Source organism: Oncorhynchus tshawytscha, linkage group LG33, assembly GCF_018296145.1.
Source record: "Oncorhynchus tshawytscha isolate Ot180627B linkage group LG33, Otsh_v2.0, whole genome shotgun sequence".
Classification (NCBI taxonomy): Eukaryota; Metazoa; Chordata; class Actinopteri; order Salmoniformes; family Salmonidae; genus Oncorhynchus; species Oncorhynchus tshawytscha.
This window is the reverse complement of record NC_056461.1, coordinates 36,252,335-36,276,134: the sequence shown is the minus strand read 5'-3', so window position 1 is coordinate 36,276,134 and position 23,800 is coordinate 36,252,335. Positions and strand designations below refer to the sequence as shown.

Genomic DNA, 23,800 nt, shown 5'->3' with positions numbered 1-23,800 from the left:
TCATAAATGACTTCAGTGGGCAAATGCTCAACTTCAATGGCCACTGGCAAACTAGAGAAGTGTGCTCTTCACAGATAAATCCTGGTTTCAACTACCGGACAGATGGCCACTGAACTCTGGAGCTATTTTAAAATCACCAATGGCCTCATGGTCACATCCCCAAGTAGTTCCCTTCCTATCCTGCAGCTCAGTTCAGAAGGACGACTGCATCTTTGATGTGTCTGGGTGTTTTTATACATGTCAGTGCTAAACCCTAACCCCCAAACCCTTACCATTTTAAATGTCAACTTCAAATGGGGTAGGGACGTTCCAAGGATTCTGGATAGCACGGGCCATTTAATACATCAACAGCATCATTATTAACTTGACCATGCTTAAAGATATATTCTATGTTTGATATGAAAAAAGTTCAAGAGGGGTGGTTTTTCTATATGCACTGTACGCAATTTTTAAAAAAGTATACTTGTCCTTTAAAAATGATAAATACAATTAATAGCAAAGTTCAACTTGCTATTCACATTAGGCTGAGCATCACACCATGAACATGCACACCCACACAATATGACAAGAGCAGTTTGAAAATGTGTGCCATCAGCATTCCTTCCACTTGACAGCTACATTCTTCTGTGCACAGGCTGCTGCCGCATTTCTCAATATTTCGAGCAGGGCTGGGGCAACTAGACTCAGCCGTGGGCCGATTTGTATCAGAGAGGACGGTTTGGGGCCAGAACATAATTATAATAATTTGTACCCAGCAAATTGAATTGACCACAACTAAGCCCAACGAGAAAGTGCATTTGAAAATAACAATCATTTCATACCTTGATTACATGGAGACACAATCACATCTCTTTTATTCCTGGGAATACTTGAACAGATTTCCTAAATTGAAACAATTTTGTAGCCGAATTCCTGGCGACTGTTTTCCTGGAACACTTTCTTTTTAGCTAAAAACTTGATTTGTGGCCAAAACTGGCCATCTCCCAGAAGCGTATTTACGTCATATGTCATCAATGTAACTCAAAACTGTGACAGTCACAGGAGACATAGGTTCAGCATTTTTAGGTATTGAAACATTTAAAATGATTCTCCTGTCAGCATTGTCATTCCCATGTGCAGTTGGAAGTCAGCATTCTCCACATTCCTAGAATGAGTCATTTTTGTCTCAACTTAAAATGTTCCAAACTTCATACCATCCAAACCACCCTGGGCCATTGTCAATTTCAGCAAAAGGTATTTGGTTTCAAAGTGCTCTCTCAGACTCACTACCATTTTTAATTTGGGCCTATGCTGCCTTGATATGGGACAATCTTTTCACACTACTTCGATACAAAAGTGATTCTCGTAGCAGGTTAGGAGGGCATTTCCCTTAACCACGGTCTCCTAACCTGCTGCGTAAGTTCTACTAACCTGCTACAAAAAAAGGTCACTTCGGTATCAAGGTTTTTCCCCTCTATATAGTCACACTGCTTTGATTGAGACTTAAAATGGCAGCAGTTCAGACTCAGAGTGGATGTCATGTTAACTCTGGACTGAAGCATTAAAAAGGTTGGGAGCGGAGTGTAAACACTGCAATAGTCTTCAATGGGAATGCGAACAACATCGTTGCAAAACTGGGTGATCATTTGATTTGTCAGAGATTTTTTGTTAGACAACTGCAAGTTAAGAAAGTTTGATTTATTAACTATGTTTATTTGTTCCAATCTTCCACAGAAAATTAAAATCATGAATTATTCAATTTATGATAACAAAAAAAATGTATATTAAAAAATGATCCATTTCTATTGATAGAAAATCAGTTACATTCAACTATTAAACGTTTATATTTCAAGTGACAAATAATTCCCTAGTATGATTGTCTAATTAAAAATAGTCTCGTTAAATGTATTTTAGCCCTCATAATTAGGCCATTTACGGCAGTTCACAGGAAGTGAATTTCTGTGCCCTCTAAGATTTAGACCGATAAAAGAGTGATGTCTCATTTAGAATCAATTGCTACACTTTATTACAAGGAACGTAAATGAGGACATTTAAAAGACATTGAAAAATGACCAACAAAACACTGAAAAAACAAACAGATAAAAGGACTATCCTATTGCAGAGGCTAAGATCTTGCATGTCTTGTCTATACTAGCATGCCTTTCCCACCTTAAGACTCTTCCCTGATGGGCGTACATCCAGAGAAAAAGCTGTTCTGGAAGCTAGTAAGGACTCGTTTTTTCTTCTTCAAGAAGCTGGCTGTGTTCCTTTCTTCATCCTCCTCATCTTCCTCTTCCTCCTCCTCGACAGAGACACTCTTCCTCACAAGCTATAAAGAACACAGCAAGGAAGATCGTCTTTTCAGCACAATAAGGACATGATCTGAAAACCCCAAAACCCACCTAAGATGCAGTTTTGTGCAAAAGAAAGTGATGTGCGATGAGTGTTACGGGTATGTCACCACCCTGTTGCGTTATTGGTATAGAGGAGCCTACCTTGGTGGGAGTGACACAAGGTGGTTTAAAGAACGTGGCGTCACCAGGGCTAACGGCTGTGGGGTCTTGAGGAATAGAAACTAAATCTTTGGACCCATCGTCGGTGACCTCGCTGGAGTCCTGATTTTAGGAAGAGAGGAAAATGATTAAGAAAAATAAACTGCACAAACAATTAAATATTCTCCCACTAGTGAATGTAGGGAGCCTAGGGTATACAGATATCTGACAACAGATGGACAATTTTAACTTACTATACTGGACGTCTGGTTGTCCATGTTGCGACACTTCTCATGGTCACACTGGCAGTTCTCCCCACAGCTCATCTTTCCCTTACGGCACCGGCACAGCTTGTTGCCACAGCGACCCTTACAGGCACACTGAAGGAAGAGGCATACAGATGTGAACTCATTTAACACTACAAATACATAAGAATATTGATCTGATCATCTCTAAACAACTAACAGTGTTGCCCCGGTCTCACTAAATTATTTCCTATACATTACGTCTATGTTCTCACCCCTGTAGCCTTGGGTTTTTTGACATTGGAGCTCTTTCTGTTACGGCCACTCTCATTCTTCTCAGGGCACCACTCAACCTCCTCTGACTCTGAGGGAGACTCTAGCTCCTCCATGTCAATGGCCATCTTCAGGGGAGCCCTGGCTGTAGTGAAACGCCGGCCTTTAGGCTGCAGGAGGTAAAAAACACCAGCCGTGAGATGGTGCAATCTCTTAGCGCTGGTCTAAGTCAGGGTCATCTTCCCCTAGACTCGAACGGGGGAAATTTCCACTCTAACAGTTGGATATCAAACAGACTGGTGAGGAAGTGTGCCAGTGGCTTACCTTACGCGGGATGTACTCAAAGGAGTCATCTGGGGACTGAGTGGATGTTGGCAGTAGGTTGTTGATCTTTTTCCCACTGGCCAACTGGAGCAGTGTTAGTTTCTGAACACACAGAGCAAAAGTTGCTTGATATGGACAGTTTCAACAAATTGTAGACATAAATGTTTAGAATTGTAATAACCTGTGCTTTTAGCACCTAGGGTGTGAGAAACTTTACAAATTACATTAATTAATATTAGGGTACATGTAAGATTAGGTTTTGGTGATATACCGTTTATACCGAGGTATTTTGAAATACTGACTGTATCATTTTAAATACCTTACATTATTTAAAGAAAATAAACATTTGGGGTTGGAGGCACCCACGCATTGCGGGGGCTGCGTGCTACCTGAATTCTTCGGGCCATGGGTTCTACAGGTTGGAAACGTTCCACATGGATGTTGGTCCATGCTGACGCAACGGCATCACGCAGTTACCGCAGATTGGGCTCCCTAGTGGCGCAGCAGTCTAAGGCACTGCATCTCAGTGATAGAGGCATCACTACAGACCCTGGTTCGATTCCAGTCTGTATCACAACCGGCCATGATTGGGAGTCCCATAGGGTGGTGCACAATTGGCCCAGCGTCGTCCGGGTTAGGGTTTGGCTGGGGTAGGCCATCATTGTAAATAAGAATTTGTTCTTAATTGAACTACCTAGTCAAGTAATAAAAAATAAAAAGATAGGACGCCGGTACGCCACTGACACCAGCCTGTACTGTTTACACCAGTCCATGGACTCATGTTGCTTACGCCAAATCCTGACTATGCCATTGGCATGACGCAACACGAACTGGGGTTTTTCTGACCAGGCATATATTTTCCACTCCTAAATTGTCCAGTGTTGATGATCGCCTGCCCACTGGAGCTGCTTCTTCTTGTTTTTAGCTGATAGGAGTGGAACCTGGTGTGGCAATAGCCCATCCGTGACAAGGATAGACAAGTTGTGTGTTCCAAGATGACGTTCTGCACACCACTGTTATCTGTTTATGGCCCGCCTTTTAGCGTGCACAATTCTTGCCATTTTCCTTCGACCGCTCTCATCAAAAAGCTGTTCCCACAGGACTGCTCCTGACTGGATGGTTTGTGTTTGTCGCTCCATTCTGGGGAAACCCTCGACACTGTGGTGCGTGAAAAGCCCAGGAGGTCGTTTCTGAGGTACTGGATCCGGTGCATGGCACCGACCATCATACCACGCTCAAAGTCGCTTAGGTCACCCGTTTTGCACATTCTAACGTTCGATCGAACAGGAACTGAATGCCTCGATGACTGCTTTATATAGCAAACCACGGCCACGTGACTCATCCATTTTCATGAACGGGGTTGTGTACCTAATAAACAAACGTGCTGTACTCCACCTTATATAAACCTAAAAATCGGGTGTGGATCCTTGTATATCATGAAAAGAACAGTAATAGGACAGCACTCCGGTAAACAATAGTAAATGGACATTTGTATTGCCGTACGAACATGTCAGGTATGAGCCCTTCCTCAGCGTGCAAGGCAATGGCAATCAATGTCACAACAACAAGACTTCACAGGTGGGCATAATTACAAATTCAGTCAGTATAGGCCCAATTAAGAGATCCCAGCAGAGGGAGCTGTGGGGGAAACATGAAAAGCAAATAAAGATAGACACACAATACCAATACCTAATATCTGGCCTGTGAGTGTGTAAGTATAACTATAAGAAATCTAAGATGTGAAATAAATTATATCCAGCTCAGGGCTACAGCAATGCATTTGGTTTGCTAACTGGATCAAGATCCCAAGTGCCTAAATTGTTTTATGTGCACTTCCGGTAATACCGTATACTCCAGTATGGTACAGAAACAATATGACTGTATGACAATCTGGATACCACCCAACTCTACTGCAGACCTTTGTTCTTGTAGATACTTTAAAGTGTTCTATTGTCCTTGTACAGGCTCATCTGGGCATTTACCTGTTTGTATTGTTCATTTTCATCCATCAGCCTCTGGTTTTGCTCATTCAATTCCCGCATCTTTTCAATCTCATCCTCCTGTAGAGACAGGCATTGAATTGGGAGGGGGGTTAGAATACCTATATTCACCCTGATCAGTCTTTGATAGAGTTGTCTAAAACACAACACTGAGTTGAACATGAAGTCAAATCAACCTGCTTGGATAATGAGGTTTAATAGCAGAAACAAGTCCAAAAGCACATAAATAGACCTGACTGTATGACCCTGATGAACATCCCTCCAGAATGTTATTGTGCACAGTAGCTGAGAGGACAGTGTGACAGACCTGGAACTTGAGGCGCTGCAGAAGCTCCCTCTCTCTTTTTGAAGTCTCCTCCTCCTGTTTTTTCTCCACTGACTTGCTCTCCTTGCTCTGCAGCTGACCCAGGAGGTACAGGACCTTCTCCTGGTGCATCTGCTCCAGCTCCACCAGGTGGTGCTGGTGCTCCATGTCCATGGTAGACATCAGTTTCCTCTCGTCACACAGCGTCTTCTGAAGGTCCAGCACGTTGCTTTTCTCCTGCTTTAGCTCGCTCTCCAGCGTAGAACTGGTCATTTTGGCAGACACCAGCTGTGGAGGTGGTGATATTTATTGTAAGTTGCTCTGAATAAGAGCATCTGCTAAAATACTAAATAGTCAAATGAAATTTTGGGTTGCCATGTATTTTGTCAATAAACAGCTTACAAGGTAGGCTAATAGGCAAAGAATGACATTCTTTTCAAGACATTGAAAACTTTTGAGACGAATAAGCTTGCAGTTCAACAATACGCGAATAAGCTCATGTCTTACCTCTGACATGAGGACCTTGAGGGCACACTTGGCCTCCACCATAGTAGTGATGTTGTCCCAGCGTTGCTTCAAGCGCCCCTCATTGTCTGCATCCAGAACCTTCTGTTGTAGGTCAGCTATCTGGGCACTCCTAGGAGGAAAACCATGGGACATTACATGTGAATGTTTGTCTATAAAAATACACAAATACACATGAATGAGCTGGCGGGATTTTCCATGCACCAATAGAACAGAGAAGCTGCGTCTGGTTAGACAAGGGGTGGGGGTGTGTGTCTATTTGTCAATAACAGCTGGTGCGTGATGTCTAATATTAAAGAAGTCTCAAGGTATTGCTCGCCTGAGGTAGAGTATCTTATGATAAGCTGTAGACCACACTATCTAACAAGAGAGTTCTCATCTATACTATTCGTAGCAGTCTATTTACCACCACAGACCGATGCTGGCACTAAGACCGCACTCAAACAACTTTATGAGGCCATAAACAAAGAAGAAACTGCTCATCCAGAAGTGGCACTCCTAGTGGCCAGGTACTTTAATGCAGGCAAACTTAAATCCATTTGACCTAATTTCTACCAGCATGTGCAACCACAAAATATATATTTTTTTAAATAAAAATAATAATAAAAGCTCCTCTAGACCACCTTTACTCCACACAGAGATGCATACAAAGCTCTCCCTTGCCCCCCCATTTTGCAAATCTGACCATAATTCTATCATCCCAATTCCTGCTTACAAGCAAAAACTAAAGCAGGAAGTACCATTGACTGGCTCAATACGGAAGTGATCAGATGACACGGATGCTACAGGACTGTTTTGCTAGCACAGACTGGAATACGTTCCAGGATTCATCCAATGGCATTGAGGAGTATACCACCTCAGTCATCCGCTTCATCAAAAGCTGCATCGACAACATCATCCCCACAGTGACCGTACGTACATATCCCAACCAGAAGCCATGGATTACAGGCAACATCAGCATTGAGATAATGGCTAGAGCTGCCGATTTCAAGGAGTGGGACACTAATCCTGACGCTTAAAAGAAATCCTGCAATGCCCTCAGACAAACCATCAAAACAGGCAAAACGTCAATACAGGATTAAAAATGAATCCAACTACACCGGCTCTTGACGCTCGTCGGATGTGGCAGGGCTTGAAAACTATTACAGAATACAAAGGGAAACCCAGACGCGAGCTGCCCAGTGACGCAAGCCTACCAGACGAGCTAAATGCCTTTTATGCTCACTTCGAGGAAAGCAACATTGAAGCATGCATGAGAGCACCAGCTGTTTTGGATGACTGTGTGATAACACTCTCGGCAGCAGATGTGAGTCACACGGAACCCAAACCGGCTGCGCGCATGCGCCATCGTGCATACATTTATTTTGTCCCTCCACACCAAACGGGATCACGACACGCAGGTTAAAATATCAAAACAAACCCTGAACCAATTATATTAAATTGGGGACAGGTCGAAAAGCATTAAACATTTATGGCAATTCAGCTAGTTGCACTTGCTAGCTAATTTGTCCAATTTAGCTATCTTGCTGTTGCTAGCTAATTTGTCCTGGGATATCAACATTGAGTTGTTATTTTACCTGAAATGCACAAGGTCCTCAACGCCGCCAATTAATCCACACATAAAAGGGTCAACCGAATCGTTTCTAGTCACTCTCTTCCTTCAGCCCTTTTCTTGACTTTATATTGAGATTGGCAACTTTCATAAATTAGGTACATTACCGCCACTGACCCCGTTCGTCTTTCACTCACCCACGTGGGTATAACCAACGAGGAGATGGCACATGGGTACCTTCTTCTATAAACCAATGTGGAGATGGGAGAGGCAGGACTTGCAGAGCGATCTGCGTCAGAAATAGAAATTAGCCCGTGGCAACGCAGACGCTCGTTGGCGCGCGTGAGCAGTGTGGGTGCAATACTTGAATAACATTGATTTGAAAGGCTGGTCATGGCTCACATCAACAGCATCCTCCTGGATACCCTACTCCCACTCCAATTTGAAATACCGTCCCAAAAGATCCACAGATGACGTCATCTCAATCACAATCCACACTGCCCTTTCCCACCTGGACAAAAAGAACACCTATGTGAGAATGCTGTTCATTGACTACAGCTCAGCGTTCAACACCATAGTGCCCACAAAGCTAATCACTAAGCTAAGGACCCTGGGACTAAATACCTCCCTCTGCAACTAGATCCTGGACATCCTGACGGCCACCCCCAGGTGGTAAGGGTAGGCAACAACACATCTGCCACGCTGATCCTCAACACAGGGGCCCCTCAGGGGTGTGTACTCAGCCCCTTCCTGTACTCCCTGTTTACACACGACTGCGTGGCCAGACACGACTCCAACACCATCATTAAATTTGCTGACGACACAACGGTGGTATGCCTGATCACCGACAGCGATGAGACAGCCTATAGGGAGGTGGTCAGAGACCTGGCGTGGTGCCAAGGACAACAACCTCTCCCTCAATGTGAACAAGACAAAGGAGCTGATTGGGGACTACAGGAAAAGGCGGGCCGAACAGGCCCCCATTAAGATCAACAGGGCTGAAATGGAGCAGGTTGAGATCTTCAAGTTCCATGGTGTCCACATCACCAACGAACTATCATGGTCCAAACACTCCAAGACTGTCACGACAACACCTTTTCCCCATCAGAAGATTGAAAAGATTTAGCATGGGTTCCCAGATCCTCAAAATGTTCTACAGATGCACCATCGAGAGCATCCTGGTTGCATCAGTGCCTGGTATGGCAACTGCTCGGCCTCACGACCACAAGTCACTAAAGAGGGTAGTGGGTACGGCCCAGTATATCACTGGGAACAAAAAATGGTCAAAGACTCAAGTCATAGACTGTTCGCTACCGGAGTGCCAAGTCTAGGTCCAAGAGGCTTCTAAACAGCTACTAACCCCAAGCCATAAGACTGCTTGAACAATTATTAAAATGGCCACAGACTATTTACATTGACCCCCCCCTTTGTTGTTACGCTGCACTACTCGCTGTTTATCATCTATGCATAGTCACTTCACCCTTGCCTACATGTACAAATTACCTCGACTAACCTGTACCCCCGCGCATTGACTCGGCACCAGTACCCCCTCTATATAGCCTCGTAATTGTTATTTTATTGTGTAACTTTTTTTTTTTTTTTTTTTTTTTTTACTTTAGTTTATTTGGTAAATATTTTCTTAACTCTTCTTGAACTGCACTGTTGGATAAGGGCTTATAAGTTACTTCACAGTAGGGTCTACACAAATAAAGTTTGATTTACCTGCCCAAACTTAAATACTTCCTCACATATATCATTACTCTGTTCTAAGGACTTGCGTCTGGCAGCCGTCACAATATCCTATCAACAGGAATTAACAAAAGATCAGATGGGGAAGGCGTATGCTTTGGAAGGTGTGAAAAGCTTTGAAGCAAAGCCTCACTAGAACATCATTTCTCCAGGCAAGCCAAGGGGAGGTAGGCCAGGAATTCACAATGACAGTGCAAAAATGGATAGCAATGCAATGCAACTGAAAGACAAATTATGTGGATGCCTTTCACGTCAGTAGAGTCATGTAATAAGATCAAATGCATTAGCAGTAAGGTGAGGTCAATGTTTAGTGTTTGGATAGAAGGAATCCCTCAGCTGCGGGAGGTAATATAGGTCAATGTTTAGGTTAGAAGGAATCCCTCAGCTGCAGGAGGTAATATAGGTCAATGTTTAGGTAAAAGGAATCCCTCAGCTGCAGGAGGTAATATAGGTCAATGTTTAGGTAAGAAGGAATCCCTCAGCTGCAGGAGGTAATATAGGTCAATGTTTAGGTTAGAAGGAATCCCTCAGCTGCAGGAGGTAATATAGGTCAATGTTTAGGTTAGAAGGAATCCCTCAGCTGCAGGAGGTAGTAAGTAAGTTTTGAACTAGTCAGGCTCACCTGAGGTTTATTTCTGTCCCCAGATTGTCCACCTGTTTGCTGAGAGACGCCTCCAACTCTCCCTGACTCTCCAGCTCTGAGATGATGAGGGTCCGACGCTGTGGGAGTAGAGCGAGAGGGGAGAGAAAACACAGTAAAAACTGTTAAAGGGGGAATGGAAAAACTTCAGGAAGTAAAGCTAAGCAAAGAGATGTATTCTGTCCACTAATACTAAACAATATGCATTTAACATCCCTGTTTTTAGGGTTTTGATATTGAACGATTATTAGGAGGTATGGGTAGCGGCATCTTGAATTGCCATAGAAACAACTGACGCTGATGCGTCATTGGCAGGATTGAGCAAATTGTGAGTTTTGGCAGGGGACTGAAAGTGAATGCTGCCACGAGGAGGCACCTCGCCTCCACTTGACCTGAAAGGGTTCTCATAACTTTGACAGCTTTGTCATTGAGCTAAGGACAACATTAAGGTAAGAAACTGTATTCAATTTGTTTTTATTTTGGTAATTATAGTATTTTTTCAGATTGTCTTTTTTTAAAATCAGTCAGCCAAAACAAGGCACGGCAGTGAGCCAGCCATCTACTTGATTTAGCACTTCTGTCTTTTTTTACATTAAACGTCGTCTTTGATAACTGTACAAAATCAAATGATCATATTATCAATTTGAAGAGTATGTCATTGGTATAGTTAAGAGCGAAAATAAACTGCCTAGAGCCTGATTCTACAGTAGTTGATAGCCAGCCACCCACAAGAGGGCTGCAGCAGGACTGATATTTTTACCATTAAAAAGTATGATACCCATATAATCATTAGTTAGCTAGATATTTCATTAGGTATCGGTTTATCTATGATTCCTAAAAATAATTAGGCTGGTAGTCAGCTCAGGCTGGTAGCTTGGTAACAAGCCTAAATCATCCTGTTCTAACTGCTAATGATTTTTATTGTTATGTAATATTAGGCCTTTACATACTGTATATTAGCTCCCTCCCCCTCAAGCTTAGACCTTCACGAGGAGGACCTCCCTGTAGACATGTCACCTGTGTACCAGGAAGTCAATAGAAGCTGTCCCAACAGTGTCAATGACAGACAGGACAACATGCTGTGGAGGCAGCAGACAGGGCTGAGGGACAGTCACATCCTCACAGCCTAGTTGAGCTTCAATTTTTATTTCACCTTTATTTAACCAGGTAGGCTAGTTGAGAACACGTTCTCATTTGCAACTGGTCAAAATAAAGCATAGCAGTGTGGACAGACAACAACACAGAGTTGCACATGGAGTAAACAATAAACAAGTCAATAACATAGTAGAAAAAAATGAATATATATACATTGTGTGCAAAAGGCATGACGAGGTAGGCAATAAATAGGCCATAGGAGTGAATAATTACAATTTAGCAGATTAACACTGGAGAGATAAATGATCAGATGAACATGTGCAGGTAGAGATACTGGTGTGCAAAAGAGCAGAAAAGTAACTAAAATAAAAACAGTATGGGGGTGAGGTAGGTAAATTGGGTGGGCTATATACTGATGGACTATGTACAGCTGCAGCGATCGGTTAGCTGCTCAGATAGCTGATGTTTAAAGTTGGTGAGGGAGATAAAAGTATGTACTGCAGGACTACTCTAGAAATGGTTGGCTTTGTAAGAGGAAAGATAGAAGGAAATGGCATGGTTTATTTGTGTTGCACCAGAATGCAAGGGCAAGCAGTTATGCATCGCAGGGGAACAATTTATTTTGTGATTCAATTATTTTATTAAATGGGACTCATTGCAGACATAGGCACTAGTAAAGGTACTCCTAATCTTCACCTAGTAGCTCAGTGTCACTTGTCACCTCCCCTGTATGCTTTCAAATTTGTTCCCATTTTGACTCTTCGAAGGGGGGTTAAAATGTCTGCCTTAATCTTTGTCATTCCAATTTGAGATGTAACTTGCATTTTGTTTTCAGGTTTGAATGAGATGTATTCCCCTCAATAAAGTTATTTAAATAATGTTCTTGATTTATTAATATTACGTGGGTGTCTTTCCTTATCATATGTAAAAATCAAATGCACTTGTAATGTTTTGGTGCAGATATGTAGTTAATATACAATCCAGATAGGTTTCTGATAACAGAACATTCCGTAGAATTTAAGAAAAATGCCACGTTCACCAAAACAGCTGTGACTCATTCACAATAAAAGGTATTACTATTCTGATTTTCATGCCTTGTAAAACCAGGAATAGTTAACATGCTCAGTTTTTCCTCCATCGTCATTAGGAAGTTACGTAAATAGCATTTGTTTAGGGGGGAAAAAGCGTAGATTTTCCACAGGTATTTCTTGACTGATTACCATTTGATTAATGTGGTGCCATTATATGTCATATCATTGGAAATGGCTGTTTCTCAGCTTTTAAACTATGTATCATGTTTTCATATATGGTTAGACATTAGCTAAATTTGCTCATTAATGAACGTAGAGTTCATGGTCTTTGAGACAGTTTTTGGAAATCCTGCCAGTGATGCAACATTGCCAATCTGGCGATTTAGTTAGCTGGTATTCTAAAGCCTAGTGTTTACAGTCCCCTTGAACTAACTCCTGTAGAAAAACAGAGAAGCATCATTTCCTCATGTAGCCTAGCAGTGGAAATTTCCACTGATAACTAATTTAGTAAAAGCTCAGATTGTCATTGATCTTTTTAAGACAAGGACTCCACTTACCCTGACTTTGGCAGCAGGCCGCTCCCCTGCCTCCATCTGTTGTTTAAGTTGGGAGATCTCCTCTGCCAGGATCTTCCTGTCCTCCAGCAGGTCCTGCAGGTGGCGCCGCGCCTCCCCTGTGCTCACCAGCACCTCCACCTCGTTCAGGAGCCAGGTCTGCCCACAGATTCAGGTAACAGCATACATTACTCAGTCCTTCATACACAGTGACAGTACTAGAGATTCAAAATTACAGGACCTTTCAATAAATTCCCTGGTTTACCTCATTATTCCGCAAATCATACAACCAGGATTTTTGAAAAACATGGAATTTATTGAAAATCCACAACCCTAGGCAGCACATTTAAATCACACACACAATCACTTAGACCACAGCATGCACATTCACATAACACATTATGGCAATCAGTTCCTTTCTTGCAAACCAGGACCCCTCACAAATCGCTGATCAAATAATTCACAGTACCTTCACTCTCCCGGCTGCTCCCTCCAGCCCTCTGTAATGGATATCCTTTCGTTTCTCTGCCACCTCACTCCTCTTCTGTAGGGCATCCTTCAGACGCTTATTGGCTGCTGCGGCCTGAAGGAGAACACCTGTAGAGTTAGAACTACCGCTCACCACAGTTCCAGCTAACAACAATTAAAGAATTGACACAATGTTTTCCTGGTCGATTAGGCCCAGTGGTTGAAAAAGTATCCAATTGTCATACTTGAGTAAAAGATACCTTAATAGAAAGTCACCCAGTAAAATCATACTTGAGTAAAAGTATTTGGTTTTAAATATACTTAAGTATCATAAGTAAATGTAATTGCTAAAACATACTTAAGTATCAAAAGTAAAAGTATAAATCATTTCAAAATCCTTATTAAGCAAACCAGATAGCACTATTTTCTTGTTTTTTTAATTTACAGATAGCCAGGAGCATGCTCCAACACTCAGGCATCATTTACAAACAAAGCATGTGTTTATCGAGTCTGACAGATAAGAGGCAGTAGATGACCAGGCATGTGCTCTTGATAAGTGTGTGAATTAGACCATTTTCCTGTCCTGCTAAGCATTCAAAATGTAATGAGTACTTTTGGATGTAAGGGAAAAAGTAACATTTTCTTTAGGAATGTAGTGAAGTAAAAAAAAAAAAATTTAAGTTGTCAAAAATATGAATAGTAAAGTACAGATACCCCAAAAAACTCCTTAAGTAGTACTTTCAAAATGTTTTACTTAAGTACTTTACACCACTGAATAGAGCTAGGCCTCACCTCCTCAGTTTTACGACGCAAGACATTAGCTTGCTTCTGGAAGTCACTCTCAAGCTTCACCATCTGAAACTGACGTTTACGGTCCTGAGAGGTGAGAAATGTATTGTTATTGAAAGAAAAACTAAATCAATCATCTAAACCACATGGAAATGAAAGTGGTGAACAGTGTGCCTTATCTATGGACTGGTGAGTCCACCAGAGTCGCTACCACACGTCACACACACACACACACACCTTCTCCTTGAGCTGAAGCACCTCCTTGTCCTTCTTGTTCTTCCACACTCTGAACTTCTCAGAGTCCTCCTTCATCTGCCTCATCAGCTGTACACGCTGAGTCTTCATAGCCTACAGGGAAAGAGAGCAGACAATCAGAGAAGCCATCAACAACCTCGTCTTAAGAGTACCATCATTAGGTCACATTCAACCATTTCATTTCAAAAGCCCATTGACCGATGAGATCCAGACTGAAAACCTCTCATTGTCCTGAAAAACAGTGCCCATTAGTTCAGAGTAACTAGTATATCCACAGCTCACAGTATACCCACAGTGTCATGACAGTGACACACCAGAGGAAAGCACACTATCATACCTGGATCTCATGGTTGAGCTTGGCCACGCTGCGAACAGAGGACTCTTTGACCTTGAGGAGTTTGGACTGCTCCTGGAGCTTCTTCTTCATGTCTGTGATCTGAGCCTCCAGCTCTTGCAGACGCTTTCTCCGTTGCTCACTCAGCCTGGAGAAAGATGGAGAGAGGGAGAAAGACAGAAGGAAATGAGATTGATGATTCCATTCTACTGCAGAGAAATGCTTATACTAAACGTAAAATTCTGTTAACACACCAAGCTCGTGGCTATCATAAAGGGAAACTCTTGTGACAGATAACTATCATATCAACTGACTACACAGCCTGAACATAAAGACGCTATTAAAATACTTAAGTCTTACTTAGCCTGATTGACATCCTTCTTGGCAGATTGGAGAGCCTGGATGAGGTCCTCCTTTTCCTTCTGCAGAGAGCCCACTGATGTCTGCAGGCTCTTGATGTTATTCTAGAGGGGAACCGTTAATGAGGAGTTCAGATTAAAAATCTGTTCCAACAGTTCAGTTTGAAACCTTCCCAGTGGATAAGAATCAAAGTGCTGTGCTGGTGTTGCCCTCCCTGTTTCAGCCCTCTGAACCTCCATTACAGCCAACCCATATTTTCTCTCCCCTCTCCAGTCTGTCATCTCCAGCCCTACCTGGTGTTCAGTCTGCATAGGCTCCAGGTGGCTGTCGTTCTGGCACATCTTCCTGACAAACTCCTCCTTCAGAGCCAGAACGTTGTTGAGCTCAATCAACTCCTTGGACATCTGAGCCTGACGCAGGGCATGCTGGGTAGTGAAGGCCTCTGAAGAGTCCTTGTCAGCAGCAGCCTGTGAAAAGATGCATGTTTGTTTGTATGGTAACAAAAACACACCTGTTGTACAAAACCTAAAAACACACAACAATTCTATAAAATCAGTGAAAATGCAATAATCCCAAAACACCTGCACAGAATCAGATACATGTCAGGAAGAGTAAACCTGCAGCAGACAGCCTTCTGAATTAGAGGAGTGGTTCTAGATGACCAGACTTACTGAAGGAGAGCCATCAGTTGGGGTCCTGCTGCCACTCCCTGGCCCATCCGGGCTGTCCTCTCCTTCAGCCCCACAGTCTGCAGCCAACGCCTCAATGGTGGCAGCAAGGCCAGCACTCTCATCCTGGAGGAAAAAGAGCAGACATTATTACCCAGACAGGATGCAGAGCAGCTTCTTATTAGACTGAATATTGGGAAGGGAACTAAAATACCCAGCCATTCAAACGTTGACACGTGCAATGTGTACAATGAAACATAATAAATCAAGTGTCCTTTATCCTTATGACTAGGATGATCAATAAGGTTATGACATTGCACAGAAACAGCTTAGCTACCATGAAATTCAGGGGGAAAATGCTTTGCTTGCTAAACAGAGGACTGAATGGAGTCTAATGCATCAGTAGATCCAGCCTTGTGAGCGCTCCCTCGTCTGGCCGTACCTGGAGCTGCAGGATGACGTGCTGCAGATTCTGGATCACTTCCACATTCTCCTTCAGCTCCTGGTCCTCCAGAGTCTCCATCACCCTCTGCAGGTTCACCTTACACCTAAACGATAAGCCTTGTGTTTAACACAAATAATTATGGTGCCAATTACCTAATCAGACAATGGTAACAGCACATGACATTTAAATATTTACAGCGTAGTCCTTAGTCTCTTATCCAGAGCGATTTACAGTTTGTGCAGTCATCTTAAGATAGCTAGGTGGGACAACCACATATCACAGTCATAGTAAGTAAACTCTTCCTCAATAAAGTAGCTATCAGAAAAGTCAGAGCTCGTAAGGGGGGAAAAAAGTCAAGTGCGAGTGTTAGTTCACAAAAAGACATTCAGACTTACGCTGCATGCTGCCTCAACTCTTCCAGTTTGCTTTGCAGCTTCTCATTTGCTTGATCCGTCTGTGGGTGGGGTAACAAAAAAGGATGGCACACGTGACGATCATGGTAATACCTCCAAATATCTTTCCAAAGATGAATAACTAAAAAGGACAATTATATGTTTATGGATGGTCAGTCAGCGTTGCTGTGTGATGTTGGCATGGCCTGCAGTATGACAGAGCCAGTCCTACACCAGTGCAGGCCCTCATCCTCACCATGATGATCCTCTCAAGCATCAGGGCAGTCTGGCCAGCTGCCTCGCTCAGCGCACGGCTCAGCTTGTTGTTTTCATCCTGTAGGGTATGGGTCCGCTCCAGGATCTTAGACATGTTCTCCGCTGGCTCAGACCTTTTCAGAGAAGAAATGTTCACAGTATGGGTGTTCAGTCATTATAGGTTGACAGACTCTTTGGCTCAATAGATGGAGAGGAGGACATATAGTCTGATCCAGGATTATTGGCACCATTGATAAGGATGTGCAAAAAGACTATAAAAATCAAAATACTGAGCTATCATATGCTAAAAACATTTTTTAAAACAAGGGGGAAATAATATTATTTGATAGTAACACAATTACTCTGAAACATTTTTGTAAACACACACACACACACACACACACACACATATATATATATATATTTGCAAAAAAATTATTTTGTGGTCAATTAACCATTTATTTGTGGAACAACGTGGTCTATAATCTCATAAAACATTTTAGAAAAAGGCTCAGTGTCAATATCCTCCCAAAGAGAGTACTGAAAACAGGGATGCCAATCATTTTGACCACCCCCATCATTTTTTGTTTGTATTACTTGTTAAACAAAATATTTTTCTCTGTGCATGCAATATAGCTCATTTTGTATTATTTATTTATTTGATTTGCTTATCTTTATCAAGGGTTCAAATAACTTTAGACCTGACTGTATCTTAGTTCGGGAAATTATCCCAAAATAAATAGCATAGTAATTACCCAGAAAGCACTGGTGACACACCTCCACGTGCATGCAGAAGCATCACCTGTAGCTCCTGAACCTGTGTTCAAAAGAGGAGGAAACATTCCCATCAAAACAATGGACACTTCAAATCAAGTCACCTTCGCCAAAACACAAATTGTACGGTCACTCAGTAGGGTGGTAACTACCTGCTGCTTCAGGTGTTTCATTTCAGCAGTTCGAGGGTCCACGTTGACCACAGGTTTGTTTTTTATCTTGCGGGCTCTGTCAGCGTAACGCAACGTGTTTATCGTCTCCTCAATGTTGGAGTCTGCAGGGCTGATGCAGGCGATCATCAAGGTGTGGCTGTTACCTCCCAATGAATCTGAAAGAGAGCAGTATTTATTATTTAACCCCCACTTTAAAACATGAAGTCTTAGTATAGTGTCTGTGTCTATATATATATATATATATATATATATATATATATATATAGAAACCGATTCAGTCTCTAAATCTAAGAAAAACATTCTAGATTTTAATGAATGCTTGTTGTGTTGAATGCCTTAGGGCAGGGATGGACAACGGATAGGGGTGGGGGCCACAAAATCTGAAATAATCATGAGTGGCCGCAGGTCTGCGTAACCACACCCACATATGCAGTCAAAGCCGGCGCTGCTTTGCAGAGAACAACAGGGTGTTGTCGATGGTCACACCAAGGTTCTTTGCACTCTGGGAGTTGTCAACCGTGATTTGGCCAGTTGCCCTTCCCTGCCTTAGGGTATGTAACTTGACTGCTCTCTCAGTCATCTCGACTGCTCTCTTGACTGTTCTTTCAGTCATCTGACTACCACAAGGTCTTGTACCACATGACACTATCTTTGTTATGTTAGGCTGCATTGTACTTACAAGCAAATCCTAAATTGATACTGGACCCAGAAAGATCCTATGGGCGGTAAACCTGGGATTTGGACTGCCCAAACACAGTGTCAATAACGCCTGCATAAGCTGACCATCCATTTGAGCGCTCACCCTGCAGCAGTCTGGTTAGTTTAGAGTCCCTGTAGGGCACAAAGCCGGTGCCTTTCTTGCTCTCGTCACCGAGGGCGCTGATCACGTTTCCCAGGGAGAGCAGGCCTCGGTTGATGCTGATGCCTGGAGCAGACAGGATGAAAGCAGAAAATCAATAAGGTTCTGATACTGAACTAAATCAAACATTGAATTTGAACTGGGACTGTCATTTAAAACATGTAGATTGTGCTAATAATTTACCATAACAATACTAAAGTACACAGATTAATACAGTCAATGAGAGCTTGTTTTTTAAAGGATTAGCTTCTGGTAATCAACTCACCTTCCTTCAGACGATCTCCCTCAGCTTTGGTCTTTTTCTGTCTCTCAGAGCCAGCCAGATCCACCAGGTGTAGTTTTGACACCACATTGTCAGATCTAAACACACATTTGGAAACAAAAAGGAAGAACTGAGGACAAATCAACTTGCAGACAAACTTAAATCAAATCAATTGAATTATCTATATCATGAGATATTTGTATATAAACAATATTTATGCTCTGCGTATCCGATACATTTAAGAACTGCAACGTTTCCTTGAAAAGAATATTAGAAGGTGAGATTTATGGGAGAAAGAAAGAGAAGACCGACTTGTCTGCACCCCTGCGCTGCTCCAGGGTGATGGTGAATATTGCATGGGAGCGAGACGAGGCAGCATTCATCGCAGTAGAGCCCACAGTGCGGGCTGAGTTCCCCAGCTCCAAGCAACCTACCATCTCATGGGCAGACATCACCTGTCTCTCAGTCAGGCCCACAATCTAAGATAGGGAGGCAGATGGAGAATGGGTTAAAAAAAACAGTCCATTTAAACACATTCAGGCAACATGTTCAACGGTTACAGACAGTTCACTCACCTTTATGCCCTCTTTGGGGTCCTCCCGAATGTTGATGGTTGATGGTTTATCTTTGGATGCCGATGGACAGAGCAAGTCCAGGATCTCTTCATTGTATATCTATGGCAAATCAAATGTAGACATAATGTTACAGAAAAACATGCACAGGATACTTCCAGAACCAATGAGATGTATTTTTTTATTAATCAGAATACTCGCTTTTTTGGCATTTTTACAACTCCCTGTTTTGATTTTCTGAGAAGAGGAACGCAAATTTTTTGTTGTCTGCTATTACAATCAAACTATGGCTTTGCGTTATGACAATTAAATAATAAAAACTAAGAGGTTCCCACACACCTCCAGATAAGACACTGTAAGAGAGATTTCACAATCGGTATGCTTCTCCCTTTCCTGGAAGATCATTCTGACCACCCTGGGGATGACTCCAACGGTGGGCTCATTCTCCTGGGCTGAGGTGTATGTTCCTCCCATAGAAAAGGTCTTCCCTGAACCAGTCTGTCCATATGCAAGCACAGTAGCATGATAGCCTTAAAAGATAAGTAGAAACATACAGCTTATTGATCCCATCCCATTTTGTCAGCTTACTGGTTTATGGATAATATTGTGTGAAAGTAAAAGGTTTGTCTTCTATACCTTTAAAAAGACCACACAATAATGGTGAAACAGCACTGTTGAAGACTTCCTCTTGTTCAGTTGTAGGATCAAATACAAAATCGTATGTGAACGCCTTTTCAGTGCCAACAACCACCTGCAAGAGAAATTAATTATATTTGAAAATAATTTTAGTTATGTAGCTAGGTATGAAATTGGATACATAAAACATCAGGACAAGTGCTTTGTCTTGTGGCATAGACTGCTGACCTGTGGCTCCCCTGGCACGAAAGTGAGACAGGTCTGGCAACCCTCGTTGATTTCTTTAGCAACCAAAGGTCGACACCGCAGGGCAACCCGCACAGGGATCGACTTATCATCCTCCTTTGTCATGCTTCGAAATCAGGTGATTGACAGATTCAAAACAGAATTGTGTATATGTGGCCAATTCTTTAAAGCAATGTTGTCATTGGAAAATTTGCATATCGGAAATGTATTTTCTGAAAGCTATTTTAGCCTCATTGTGATTCTATTCACAACCGACCAAACCCTGATAATTAGTACGGACCGCGGCTGTTAAGTGTTGTTAGCCAGCACTTAGCTAGCTACAGTACCTGTCTAGCTAACGTTAACTTGTCTATATCATCGGGCTAGCTAACCCCCATTATGATTCATGCTCTACCCATCCAAATAAGTTTAGTAGATAGCTGAGGAGGACGGACACTTACCTTAGGGTCTGACAAGACGTTGGTCTTCACCCCTGCAATGAGCTGTACAGTGGCTAGCTAACGTTAGCTAAAAGGTGTGTGCCTCTAGCTTGCTAAAATTTTCTAAAAACTATTTTTTCAGACGAAAGAATAAGAATTGTCTGCTCATAAAACGCATATAACCACACCAGTTGTCGTAAGAAATCTAGACTGAACGTTTGACTATTGTTATCTCAAAAGAGACCTTCGGTCGGTGCCTGCCATGGATCTCGTCTTGCCCGCCACTTTCAAATATTCTGCCCCGCCTCCACCACGCGTTTTGCGTCGCAGAGTGGCTGTCATTCGCCTGTTTCTCCAGATTGTAGTCTAATCGGGTGGTTTCTCAAATGTCAAAATAAAATTGACAAATACAGAACATAAAATACACTAACATTGCAAATATTAATTTAATTTTAATGGAACAATATAAAATGCAGCAATATCAAGATCTGAAAATAATATAATCGTATTTCTTAACTAATTTGAATCGGGCAAATCCTCTTCGAGCTGACTGCTCATCTCTGGAAACAGAGGACCGGTTGCTGAAGTCCACAAAACAAAAAGGGAATTACTGATACACGGGATAAATCACATGATAAGTTCAAGATAAATCACTGGATCCAACTCATGTTTAAACTTACACAGGTATTATGCAAACACATGGTAGCCTAGTGGTTAGAGCGTTGGACTAGTAACCGGAAGGTTGCAAGTTCAAACCCCCGAGCTGACAAGGTACAAATCTGACGTTCTGCCCCTGAACAGGCAGTCAACCCACTGTTCCTAGGCTGTCATTGAAAATAGGAATTTGTTCTTAACTGATCTTGCCTAGTTAAATAAATGTAAAATAAAAAACACATTTGCTCCCTATTAGTTATTTTTCTTCTTCACAACATGGGCACAGTCATATTTTCCCCTGACCACAGTCAGCTTGACTCCTGGCAGGTCCTGTGTCCTGCCCCCCTGCACCAGCACTACGTTGTGCTCCTGGAGGTTGTGTCCCTCCCCAGGAATGAACACCACTGCCTCCTTGCCGTTACTGAGGCGGACTCTGGCACATTTACGGTTGGCCGAGTTTGGCTTCTTGGGTTTCCGGATCATTGTCTTCAGGATTACTGCCTTCAGCTGGGGGCGGCCGAACATGGCGCTGACGCTCGGGGGAGGGGGTGATGGCTTCCCCCGGCGATGCATCTGATTCAGAGTAGCCATAGTTCTGGAGAGGACAGGTCCAGACCATTGGGAGACAGACTGAGACACTGTATTAGGGTACAAAGAGTGCATAAGAGACCTACTCCAATGTATAATGTCGAGGGTAAAAACTGTAAACATAACTGGTGTTGGCTACAGATTTTCTATAATCAACTTTTGTTGATTAAAAAAAATTGCCCCAGGGATGAGGGATACCCACGGTCTGATAAATGGGCCTCAATAAGATACTGAGGGTATTCCGAAGTAGGGATGGGCAATCATCTTCACAAAAGGTGCAGTGAGGGAGCAGGCTTTCACTCCAGCTAATGCAGTACCATACTTCATTCACCTTAACATTTAATCATCATCTGCTCTACAATAAATACTTATTTTTAGTGTAATCAACAGAGTTCATGACTTCAAGCACACTGGCCCGAACAAGGTAAGATAACCCACCCCTGCAGGTCTGAAGTCAAGTGCATGGATAATGACTTTTACTGTCAACCGTCTGTGTGTGTGAGTGTGTAATATGATTATACTACTGTATTGTGACATTTAGCAGACGCTTTTACCCAAAGCAACTTTACAGTCATGTGTGCATACATTTTTTTGGTGTGTGTGTAATACGAATGCACGATGACATTACCTTGCAGAAATGATGTCAACGCTGGTCTCAGACTCCCCAATAAAGCCATCCCTGCAAAAGAGTCAAAGACAGGATTTAGGGGGAACCTGTCTGTGTCACACTGGTAACCTTGCAGCTAACCCTACCATTAACTCTAGTCTAGTCTAAAACCGTGTTCTATAGTATTTTCAAATCGTACCTGCTGCTTTTCAGTTCCTGTCCAAGGATAAACCACCCACGTGTGTTTTCAAAGTATATAACAACTTGTAATATGGAAAATAAGAAATGTCACAAAAAATCATAACCAATATCACCCGTTTGACCTCCGGAAGTATTTGATATATTCTTCCGCATTGAGTGCGACAGCTTCTGTTGCAGATTTTTGTAAGAGCACTACTGCCACCTACTGGTCGGGTACACGAAAATAACCACAAAACACAATGCACATTATGCTGACCACGATTTAGAAGTGCTTGTGGATCTGATGTTGATCATTTTCTAAATAAGTCCTTATGTTATAAACCTTGAAATAGACAGGGGTGGACTGGAGCTGGAGAGGTAAGCCAAAGCAGTGTCAAATTAGAGTTGAGGTCAATTCTGTTTAAAATCCATCCCAAATTGATTATAGTCAAATTGTCCTTGAAATATTGATAACTCATGACAGTAGGCTACATTATTTCATTTTCTCTAGGGACTTCAAATCAAGTGGCTTTCCCAATCAGGTGGTATTTTACCTGCAGGTTATGAGGCTAGAAAATATGTTCAATGAAAGACGACAGATCGTGGGTCTCACACCGAGGTAAAGGCAGTTTCAGACTAGATATTCCACGGATATTCGCCTGTAGTTTTCCTTACGTCCACCAACAGCAGTTAGGGACCGACAATATAGTGACAAATCAAATTTTTCAAATTCCAATAGCTATTTAAACATTACTCCTAAAACTTTCAAAACTGGTTCTAGCTAACCCGATGGCATAGACACACATTGCACACATGTATTTTTTGTCGATTTACATCTCGCACTATTTGATATTATTTATTTACATTTTTGAATTTCAATAGCTCATTGATCATATGACCTTCTGGACTCAAACAAGGTTCAGAATGTCCACTGACAACCCTTCTATATTGCACACCCTTTAGTTTGTCCATGTTCATCTCACACGTTTTTACATGAATTTTTCAAAATATAACCTTTCAACAGCTCCTTGGTCACGTGACCTAATGACTTCAAACAAGGTTGAGAATGTACACTCAGTGGGCCTACACATTGCACACCCT

At 42.3% G+C, this 23,800-nt stretch overlaps 2 protein-coding genes across 2 annotated transcripts; both read right to left on the bottom strand.

Annotated features, from left to right (window-relative positions):
• Window positions 1-1,988: 1,988 nt before the first annotated feature.
• kif4 (kinesin family member 4) lies at window positions 1,989-20,983 on the bottom strand. The gene is made up of 30 exons (XM_024398062.2): window positions 20,692-20,983; window positions 20,234-20,357; window positions 20,006-20,120; window positions 19,709-19,899; window positions 19,373-19,471; window positions 19,110-19,276; window positions 18,801-18,895; window positions 18,479-18,601; window positions 17,656-17,831; window positions 17,485-17,546; window positions 16,731-16,863; window positions 16,478-16,536; window positions 16,080-16,185; window positions 15,641-15,763; window positions 15,263-15,436; window positions 14,970-15,073; window positions 14,613-14,757; window positions 14,258-14,368; window positions 14,024-14,107; window positions 13,233-13,346; window positions 12,767-12,922; window positions 10,066-10,163; window positions 6,125-6,254; window positions 5,621-5,905; window positions 5,296-5,373; window positions 3,314-3,415; window positions 2,992-3,159; window positions 2,726-2,851; window positions 2,475-2,594; window positions 1,989-2,308 (listed from the first exon to the last, which is right to left on the bottom strand). The coding sequence occupies exons 2-30, from the start codon at window positions 20,354-20,356 to the stop codon at window positions 2,150-2,152; spliced, it is 3,726 nt and encodes a 1,241-aa protein (XP_024253830.1). The 5' UTR covers window position 20,357; window positions 20,692-20,983; the 3' UTR covers window positions 1,989-2,149.
• Window positions 20,984-21,107: 124 nt separating this feature from the next.
• On the bottom strand, window positions 21,108-22,853 carry LOC112231351 (28S ribosomal protein S12, mitochondrial). Its single transcript, XM_024398063.2, has 3 exons — window positions 22,719-22,853; window positions 22,541-22,591; window positions 21,108-21,962 (listed from the first exon to the last, which is right to left on the bottom strand). The coding sequence occupies exons 2-3, from the start codon at window positions 22,587-22,589 to the stop codon at window positions 21,577-21,579; spliced, it is 435 nt and encodes a 144-aa protein (XP_024253831.1). The 5' UTR covers window positions 22,590-22,591; window positions 22,719-22,853; the 3' UTR covers window positions 21,108-21,576.
• Between the last annotated feature and the right edge of the window lie 947 nt (window positions 22,854-23,800).